Raw genomic sequence first — 10,641 nt, forward strand, 5'->3', positions numbered from 1 at the left:
ATATCGTATATATGACATTGTTTTGATTCTATGAGTATGATATCAACCGAAAATGTTGCTCAAGAAAGATAAGTTCTTTTTTTTTTGTTCAAACAAAGAAAGAGAAGTTCTTTGAACTATCCTTTTTCTTCGTTGATGATTACGTTAAATTCGGTAATTAATTCGGCTCTGAATTAGGTTCCACCCGAATACGGAAAAAATACCCGACCCGAACGAAAACGACACACGTGCATTACTAGCCGCCCCAACGCAGAGCGCGTGTTTTGGACAGGGAGAACGAAACCCTAGTCCAGTGGGTTGGAGAAAGAGATAGAGAGATTGAGAGAGATGGCGGAGGAAGCCGTACTGGGCTTCCTGGAGAAGAATGACGAGATCTCGGACTCCGGTCAGTTCGCAGCCGACCGTGGAATCAATCACCAAGAACTCACCAACATCATCAAGAGGCTTTCTGGTTTCAGATTTGTCGATGCTCAGGTTTCCGCTTCTCTCACAGTAGTTTTCTCAAACACATATTTGGATACGTTGGTGTAATCTCGTAGTTCATCGCGTATGACCCTGTTTAAATGTTAGTTATAGTAATTGCGGTGGAATGATAATCCGTTTGTTAGCTGTGCATTACTGGCTGCACTATAGGGGCGAATTTTTTATTAGGTTTGTATTGAAGTAAATATCGCAATTGGCCGAATTTCAAAAGCGGTAGCTGATTCTATTCTGTCCTCTTGTTAGCTCAATTCGTTCCGCTCTTATGTTTGGAAGCTGGTTAAGTATTTTGGTAAATAGTTGGTGTGGTCGTCAAGGGAAATCAAATGATCAAGGGACAAATCTATAGAGTAACTCTCAGCGTTTATTTATCTATCTCTTCCTAATAATTTTTGGGTGTGAACTGATTTTTCCATGGAGGGTGTAGATGTCCCAGCTGATTGGAGTGAGACTTGTGACTTAATTTTTCTGAAAAGTGCCTTTGGCACACTGTTTCTACTTTTGGATTAATCTTATGATTGTAGTTGGATAAATGGGGAAGTATGCACGGTGTCTTCAATGCCCCTAAGCCTGCACTTAGGCTGAGTTTTCCTAAAAAAGCCAACTTGACCTTTTGTTGTTTCTCTATTCAAAAATTTTTCATGTTTGTTTTGCGCCAAACTTTTGTGGATTATTTATTCGTCTAGATGAGAGGAATAGGAAAATAAAAAATCATGATCGAAACACTTTTTTATTTTGGAAAAATCCAAGAAGAAGCCTCAAAAGCCGGTTAATTGGCAATTCTCACATCATAGGTTGTAATCTTTACAAGTTTCTTTATTGGCTCATGACTCTTGAGCATTGGTCAGAGTATGAGTGAAGAAAATCTCAGTAAACTATAAGTGACAAGACTTTCAAACTATCCTGGAAGGTGAAATGAAAAGTGGAAAAAAACTAGCTGGTGGCATATGAAGTCATGGAGTGTGTGCTCAAAGACTATAGCGATCTCCGTACTTCTTTGTGCATCTTTATTGGGATTATAAAAAACTAATTCAATCCTATTGCCTATGAGAACAAGTCTCCTTATTGGCATATATCACACTTCTGATAATTCTAGATATTACTGAAAATTGTGCAGGACATTAAGAGGGAAAGATGGGTACTTACCGAGGAAGGGAAAACATATGCTGCTGCTGGATCACCTGAGATGCAAGTTTTTTATGCCATACCACCACCGGGCATCTCACTCGAAGAATTGCAGGTTATACAAAAATACATGGTGGAATATGTATTGTTTCCAAATCGTAGGATACGTATCATGTATCGTAGGTTTTCAACAACTATGCTTAGGACTACTACATTTGGTGGTGACTGGTTAAAATAATGTCTACTTCCTATTCCTTGCCCATGAACACAATCTAAGAGACTAGTGTGCATAATTGCAAGATTGTCTTTTGTTTTCTAGAATATTGATTTTATGCTCCAGGGAGATTTATTTTTGTCTCCAGTGATGGGCTGATTAAATTGATCTTTGTGCATGCAGAGGAAATTGGACCCATCAGTTTTCAAAATTGGCTGCTCACAAGCAAAAAAGAATCAATGGGTGGAGATGGGAAAGCAACTAGTGACTAGAAAGGTAAAAGGAGTACATATTCAGATTACATACATCTGCAGAGCTTCTTATGTTCAGGATAAAAGTGTCAGCTGGTAGAGTGCGTGTAAATGATTCCATAGCCAAAACTTTTTTTCTTGGGTGTAATATGCTGCAAAGCTGAAGTTATTTGGTTGTCTTTTTGAAGTTTATTGTACATTTTAGTAATGCACGTCCGTGAAGACTTGGGTACTGACATCATCTAGAACTCAGTCAATAATGTCTCTCAAAAGTTTGTGTATCCATTCAGATAACCTGTGATGAATAGTGTCCAACTTTACATTTTCCTCTATTCATGTAAGTTTCCATTTAGTATGTATGATTTGCTGATTCTCGTAATTGGTTCTTGGCTTCAAAATCTTAGATATGTTTCACTTGATTGCCATATGCTCTGCGCATATGTTGAGAGCGTATATGGTTTTGTTCGCTTTGGGGCCTAGGTTGCTTTTTCGACTCTTGTGTGGTCAATATTTGATGGCACATGCCGCATGTGAAAGGAATACTTGGTTGTAAATTGAGTTGTTATTTTCATTTACACATTTATGTTCAAGTTTACCAATGCATTAGTTCTATTCTTTAATACTGGTTAATTGATGTAGGTTGATAATGTGGAAGACAAGGTTAAAGATTTGCTTAATCGGGTACAAGATGGAGAGGTATGTATCTTTTTACTTTCTCCTCATTCAGTTCATTATATTTTTGTATAATTAATTTCCTTACCTCTTTCTTTGGCTCTGAGTTGTAGAAAACTGAAATATCCATCTTTTGCCTTTCATCAACAAAACAAAATAGAAACTATTTGTACCTTTGAATTTCAATGTTCTTAGTGAATAGCTCGTTGTTTTACTATCACGGTATTTCCTGCTACATAAAAAACCATCCAGAAGTAAAACTTGCTGCTGCTACGGTTAAGTTACGTTTGCTGTTCCGTATGAGGTACTAATCTGGTTTCTGAGAATGAGATCCACTTTTCTATAGAAGTGTATTTATGCATGAATGACTGTTTGAACATCATAACTATGTCGAAGCATTTTGTTGTGAGTGTTGCATATCTGTGTTTCTGGTAATTTTCAAAAGAAAAACTATGCACAGCTTGTACAATGTAAGAGAAACTTATTTCCCTCTGGCTTAATGTATCTTCTTGTTATGCCGCAGGCCATTGACCCCAAAGAACTTGATACTCTCAAACGACGAAAGCTCATTGCTCCCCAGTAATCATCTTCCTTTCCTTCAGTTAATTTATGACCTTCGTGTAACTTTTTTTTACAGTTGCAGTTAGTGTTATAAGAAGCGCAACTTAGGCTGATTAAACCAAACAGAAATGATACCTACACAGATGAAAAATGCACAGATCTTGCACTGATCGAGATGTCGGGCCCACTACGGGTCCTACACAAACGATCCAATCCGTTCATTAAATTTAAAACATTTTTTCAAAGGCCCTCGTGAAAAATCAGCTCAATCTAATGCCTATAAATACTTGATCCAATCATCTAACGTTTTGTTCAGTTTCAGATCTGCACGAAAAGTAAGATGATTGGATCGAGTGCCTCTTGATATCAGATTGAGCTGATTTTTAGCAAGAGTCCCTGAAAAAATGTTTTAAATTTAATGAACAGATCGGATCGTTTGTGTAGGACCCGTAGTGGGCCCCACAACTTGATCAGTGCATGATCTGTACGCTATTCATCTGTGTGAATAGCATCCCTCTAAACCAAATCCAGGGTAGATTTCGTTAGAGAGAGATCATCCCAAAATGGGATACAAGGAGCAAAAGCTCTCAATATTCTTTAATCAATACATCAAAACCACCAAATGAAAGAACAAGTCGCCTATTTATAGACTCAAAATCCTACACACACTAGAGGACACCAAAATGACACAAATGACCCTAGATCCTACTGCATCAGAGGCGCCTAAACGCGAGGCAACTTTCATGAAGTGAGCCTCATTTAAACATTGAAGTCCTATACGCTGGAGTCTGGTCATTTAATTAACCATTATAATTATACTACGCCATTGGTTGGGAGTTAGTACAATACAGATAAAAACATACGATAAATTTCTCATACTCATTGAAATCTATGCAATATCTATGACATGTACCTCTCTTCAATGAGATTGAGGCCTGTGTCTCGCCTCATGTCTAAGGTTTAGGGAAACTTCGTCTCAATCTCTTGCCTTACGCTGACTGCAGTGTTAGCAAATCAAAACCTCACTTTTTGATGAGATCTACCATTCTTAATGTGGGTTGTTGCTTGTGACGCTGGAGAAGTTGTCTCGTGTTATTATAGCTTGTGGCATGGCTACCATTCTTATTGTTGATCATTTCTTATTTACTTTCTTCTTAGGACATGGAAGGGATACTCCGTAAGAAAAGGTCCTAATTATGCTCCAAAAAGGAAAATATTTGCCACTGATTTGACTCGAGATAATCTGCTAAGGTAATCCAGATAAGCTTTTGATATTTCTCGTAGACATGTATTTTGCATACAAACAATGGCTAAACATGTTCGTTTAATGACATACTTTGGGATGACTTAAGATAATGCTCACTCAGTGTATGACTATGAATCGAAGATATGATTCTGGTTATCATTTTTTCATATCCCCCACCCACAACCACCATCACCACCACCCACGCGTAGTGGACACTGACTTTTTCAATGCTCTTAATGGTCATCTGTCAACCAAAGCTGGTCAGAGTGTGGACTGTGGAATCTTGATCTCTTATCTTTCTCCCTGTGTTTGATAGTTTTTAACAAAGCTGAATCAATAGCTGTTTCTTTGAGGTGTCCTTCCTGCCAAACAATTATTCCTAATTTTGGTTTTGATTAAGTTAATATTTTCCAATTCCAATTTAATGGCTAAAGGTTATAGGTGGCCCCTGTTGTTCATGAACTAATCTCAATTTTGTCCATTAAGATGAATGCCCTTATATGATGTTTGAAATTTGAATGCTTAGAATGCTATGGAATTCTCATATGCCCTTTGCCGCCATGATTGTTGTGATGTTAGCCTTGAATATTCATGCAAAGGATCATGTAAACCATTGATTGTGTATGAAGTTCACGTGTTCCATGAAAGAAGCAGCTTAAATGTTATTGCTTATCTGCTACAGCTTGATGTCAATCCCCTATATATTGAACTTACCACAACTGGTATTCAGAGTTTGTTTTTGTCCACTTTTTTTTTTTTTTTTCTTCTCTTAATTTAAAGGGGTGATTGGAAGGATCTGGAGTTCAAGGAATATAATTTCAGTGCTAAAGGTCAGCCTATTGAAGGTGGCCATCTCCATCCATTGCTCAAGGCAGGGTTATGTATTTTCTTTTCCCTTTCTTTTTCTATTTCTTCCGCATTAAATCCTTTTCTCTTGGACTTCTAAATGTGAGTCTCTGTGAAAGGCGAGACGGAAATTGTCGTAAGGGTTGGCTTGAAGAATATATACTTTTGGAAAAAGTCGGGATATTTGCAACTAAACAGGGCAAGCATTAAATCGAATTTGGAGTCAGCTACATTGATCCTCTTAAAGTTGGTCCCATTTGAAGCCATGTCCTCAATTAAGCCTGAGTCCAGAAATATGTCACCCTCAATATAACCAAATCAATAAATTTACCTATTATTACATTATATATGCAAAAGCATGATATGCTGCATCCAGTGTTCTATTCCAACTCACCTGCACTGAGAGTCTAAGAACATCAGGTGCTACATCAACTAGTGAATAGTTAAGAACTGCAATTAGTTGTCAAGGTGCCCCTGATTGAATGCTTGTTCTTCAAATAGTAGTTAAGCATCCAGTTTAACGGCTACAAGGCTATTTTACCTAGAGGAGCCTGGTGGAATGGTTTTGATAGATGATAAGAGTTGCATGCATTACAACTGCTATGATCATAGAAAAATTTATTCATTTTTGGTCATGTCTTCATGCGATTACCTTGTCTAAAAAATCTGTTCATTTCAGGTACGGCAACAATTCAAGATGATTTTTCTTCAGATGGGGTAAGACCTGATTTTTATCCTGTCATACACATATGACATACATATCTATATGCATATGTATAAAACATATTTTTAAATATTGAGTAGAAAATTTGCCCCATTGCCCCCTTGGGTAACTTCTCACTTTTTGTATATTTGCTTGAATCCCAGCGCACAACTTCTACATAGAACTATACAAGTATTTTGCAGCTTCATACATAGGTCTAGAGTCTTGAGTACATTGACACTTGGTATTTTGTGAGTTTGTACTTTGTACTGTAGCAGTGGATTCACTTCAATGAACATGTGTTTGAGCCTATGGTGTGTGTGTTGTGTAATGAGTTATCTTATCCGAGGATAACTTGTGTGAATTGGCTGGAATCCTTGTGTCTTAACCATATTTGAGGAGCATAACAAGAATTAATATTATGCCAAGAATTGTGAATAAAGTTGTTGAGTTAACAAAGTGCATGTAAGAGGCAATGGTAGACAATCCCTACCATCACTGAGTTTGTGCATGTTTATGTATGTACTATGCATCACTAAGTAATTGAGGCTGACAGTTTTCTTGCTCTTGATATGCACTATGCAGATTTGAGGAGATGCCCACGAACAATTTTGTCGAAAGCAGGTAGATTGTCTCCCTTCATATGATGGTTGGTTAGAGCTTCTGACAACAGAAAAGTAACTTTTTTTGAACTTCATCTACACACACATATTTGAAGATAATGCATCTAAAGATTAGGATATATGTATGTGGAACGGGCTGCAACAAGTACTAGGTGCTTTCCGCAAATAATCCTGGATAGATAATGACATATGGTTGTCCACTCATTTTTTGGTATGCATCTTTTTTGTCGATAGAGGTATGTTGTTTGTGGAGATAACTTTTCGAATAATGGGGTACCTCCAAATGCTTCCCCAATTGTTTGAGTCCAAACAAAAATGTTTTGCTGAATGAGAAATGCTGCAAAATGCATAATAATGTCCTTTTGATCTGTTTAGACAGATTATGAGTTTGTTATATGATTTTGTCGCCAGGGTTTTTAGGACTTAAGAAGTGGAATTGTTGCAGCAAACTGCCGTTAGTCTTTAAGTGTTAATTCATTTTCTCTCGGCTTTGCAGCTTCTGGAATTTTGATGCACTCTTTCAACCTCAACAACACCCTGCTCGTGATTCTCACGATACTTTCTTCTTGCAAGGTTTGGTTGACTTTACTTTAATGTCACTGACTCATTTAGTTTGTTCTACCTCATGTTTTTGTGGTGATTACATCTGTAGTTCCTTCCACCACGAAGACACTGCCTGAAGATTATGTTGAGCGGGTGAAGCGCGTTCATGAATCTGGTGGCTATGGGTCTAGGGGGTATGCAACTGGTTTTCTCTTGTAAAATTTTCCCCAGTATAAACATTATGAGATGAGATCTTTTCTTGTAGTTATGGATATGAGTGGAAAAGAGAAGAGGCAAACAAGAACCTTCTGCGAACTCATACAACTGCTGTTTCTTCAAGGATGCTCTACTTGCTTGGACAGGTTTATCTGCTTTTCTTTTATGCTTTCCATTTTTGTGTGCTGTTGTACAGCTTCATATTTGGCGACTACATTGTTCTGATGGTAATAACTTGCAAACTTTTCCACACGTGTATTATAGAGGGGTGGGTGGGGTGAAGAGAGAGACATTTGACGAGTGCAGATTAGCTGAACTCTGTTGCTCACTCCCTTCTTTTTGGATGTTCAACACAGAAGAAAAACTTTTGTTTTATGTTGTAATAACTACAAATTGCAACAAGGGATTCAATCTTAGGATTTCGTTATCTTCACTGATCAACCTCCAATTGTGAAGGGATTCTTAGAAAGTAAATTTCGGCTGCATTATGCTCTATGGAGTATGGTCTGAAGTCTAAATGAGTCTACAAATTCTTTTCGTTTAAGTGGATATAGTTCTTGTGGCTATGGGTTTATTTTACTTTTTACCTCACACAATGTCTTTATTGGGCAAAAATTATTCTATGCCCCTGGGGCACCGCCACATGGTGCCCCAGGCCCCTTCTCCACCACACATTGGTTTGGGGCCCAAAAGAAAGTGTATGGACCCTACCATAATGTCTGGTGGAGAAGGGGCTTAAATAATTACTCCTTTTATTGGAGCTTCTCTTCTTATTCTTCCTCCTCTTCTCAAGTTTCATAGATTTTGACAAATTAGTTTCCTTCCTTGATAAAATTGAGGGACTGTTATTTGCAGCAAAAAAAATTTACTCCCAAAAAGTACTTCTCTATAGATCGCGTGTTCAGAAACGAAGCTGTGGATCGAACTCACCTGGCCGAGTTCCACCAGATAGAAGGTATGTTCCAAACTTCCAATGACTGTAAAAACCTCTGCTATGTTTGGTCACTCAGGATGTTACTCATTCATGTTAAGTCATTTTGGTATCAATGTTGGCATACGGGGAACTAAAGCGGTATGGAAAGGCTGCCTGTGTCTTGCCTAGAAATGATCACTTAAAGTCTGATTTTTTCCCTTCCATGTTCCAATTAGATAGTGAAAATCGTATTACAACATGCAGCATGATGCAGAGGAGTTGAGCTTTGATTGGATAGCTAAGGCGCCATAGTTGATTTTATATGCTTTCGACTTAAGGTTTTAACCTTTATACGATTTCAGGGCTGGTTTGTGATCGAGGGCTTAGTCTTGGTGACTTAATCGGAGTTCTCAATAATTTCTTTCTTCGTCTTGGTAGGTCATGTTCTTTTCTTGTTATGATTATGATAGTTATAAAAATTAAGAATTTAATTGGTGTGTTACAGTGGTGCTCGCGCCTAAGGGTGCACTCTTTTAAAAATCCTGTTTTTCAGGAAATGAAGCTTGCCAATTTTGTACTGTGTAAACTATCTAATATCAACATTCATTGTATATTGTATGTAGATAAGATAATTGAATATTATTATGCACGTGATTTTGGTGAAGGTGTGAAACAACCATCAGACTTTCTTAAATCTTTTGGGTATTTTTTAGGGATGTCCAAGCTAAAATTCAAGCCTGCTTACAACCCGTACACTGAACCCAGCATGGAAATTTTCAGGTAAATAGATTGTCATTTGTCTGATGAGTCTGTTGCATCTAGTGAAGCCAACTTTAGTGCATTATTATTTTTGTTGTCATTATTGCTATTGTTATTTTTAATCATATTTCTGCAACTAAATTAATTCTCACTGCATTTGGTCAGTTATCATGAAGGCCTAAAGAAATGGGTAGAAATTGGAAATTCTGGCATGTTTAGACCTGAAATGCTCCGTCCAATGGGACTTCCAGAAGATGTTAGGGTTATTGCGTGGGGTCTTTCCCTAGAAAGGTATGGGAAATAAAGATTATTGTTATTGTTGAGGTTGTTTTGTTATTGTTCTTGTTAATGAATCTTTTAGAAATGATGAGCCGGAATGTCCTGAATCAAAGTGAGGAATAAAGTATGCTCAAGTAAATGCAATGGCAATATTGTGAAGTTCGTTCTGTTCTGTTGGAGTAAATTCTGTAACTGAAATGACAATTTCTTTTGTTCTGTGAATCAGGCCGACGATGATTCTGTATGGGGTTGATAACATCCGGGATCTCTTTGGTCACAAGGTACTTATAAATAAACTGAAACAGATAATATCACTTGCTTACAACTGCTACAGAAGCAGCTCACTTCCGGCTAATTTTGGTATTGCAATTGTGATATTTTTGCTGGTCTTTGCAGGTGGATCTCAGTCTCATCAAGAAAAACCCTCTTTGTCGACTTGGAATGGAGTAGAAACTGCGGCGTTTCTGTCATATTTATAGGAAAAGTTTTGCTGTACATCACCCCCGTTTTGGGAATGACTTGCAGACACCAGACACCTCTCTTTTGGTCTTTTCATTTTTCTGTTTTAATTAGCTAGGCTTTTGCTTCCAGATTAGAGCGCTTTTGCCCGCTAAATTTATCTTACATTTTCCTTCTTGGCAGTGGAATAGACCAAAAAGAATTACTGTAGTGGTCGTTGATAATTACTCCAGTTATTAACTTATTACCATGTGGTTTGAGCATTAACCTACTATTTAAATTGAAGTGATTAGAATTTTTTTGACATTATTTTGATAATTCGTGTTTTCTATCACAAATAAGCTATTATGAAGTACCGAAACGCCGTCTAAATGGTTATTGTACTCGAGTTGAGTAGCCAAGAACACAAACACGTCAAGGACGTGCCAATATACGTTCCTGTAACTAGTTCTTCTAATGGTTCATTTAGTAGGTTTGCTACGTCAAATGAAATGAATTTCACAATATAAGCATGGTGATTTGTGTGAACGGACCAGTAGAACAGGTGAATAATGTTTACTCACTTAAAATAATTGCACTCTAAAGACAAATTACATCCTTGAGACATTTTTGTCACGGGAGCCACGACTGGCTCAAATGAAATGAGCTGTTTGTAAATTGTTTGAGGCTCGATTTGGTAAAGGTTCGTTTGAGTGCAATTCATCTATTAAACAAACCTAATATGAGCCTCTGCATTCAGCTCAATTAGACT

General features: G+C 37.5%; 1 protein-coding gene across 1 annotated transcript; it reads left to right on the forward strand.

Moving 5' to 3' along the window:
• Positions 1 to 142: 142 nt before the first annotated feature.
• Positions 143 to 10,199, forward strand: LOC131307926 (phenylalanine--tRNA ligase alpha subunit, cytoplasmic-like). The gene is made up of 18 exons (XM_058334673.1): positions 143 to 474; positions 1,598 to 1,720; positions 2,003 to 2,095; positions 2,710 to 2,766; positions 3,266 to 3,321; positions 4,462 to 4,554; positions 5,330 to 5,420; positions 6,075 to 6,112; positions 6,684 to 6,722; positions 7,218 to 7,294; positions 7,374 to 7,458; positions 7,530 to 7,626; positions 8,336 to 8,435; positions 8,756 to 8,827; positions 9,107 to 9,173; positions 9,318 to 9,443; positions 9,658 to 9,712; positions 9,828 to 10,199. The coding sequence occupies exons 1-18, from the start codon at positions 328 to 330 to the stop codon at positions 9,879 to 9,881; spliced, it is 1,470 nt and encodes a 489-aa protein (XP_058190656.1). The 5' UTR covers positions 143 to 327; the 3' UTR covers positions 9,882 to 10,199.
• Positions 10,200 to 10,641: the final 442 nt, after the last annotated feature.

This window comes from Rhododendron vialii, chromosome 11a, assembly GCF_030253575.1.
Source record: "Rhododendron vialii isolate Sample 1 chromosome 11a, ASM3025357v1".
Taxonomy (NCBI): domain Eukaryota; kingdom Viridiplantae; phylum Streptophyta; class Magnoliopsida; order Ericales; family Ericaceae; genus Rhododendron; species Rhododendron vialii.

Excerpts from the sequence above, each read along its gene's own strand:
- LOC131307926 (XM_058334673.1), top strand. The coding sequence starts at position 328 with ATGGCGGAGGAAGCCGTACTGGGCTTCCTGGAGAAGAATGACGAGATC. Across the intron at positions 1,721-2,002 it reads TCTCACTCGAAGAATTGCAG|AGGAAATTGGACCCATCAGT; the intron begins GTTATACAAAAA and ends TTGTGCATGCAG. Across the intron at positions 6,113-6,683 it reads ATGATTTTTCTTCAGATGGG|ATTTGAGGAGATGCCCACGA; the intron begins GTAAGACCTGAT and ends TGCACTATGCAG.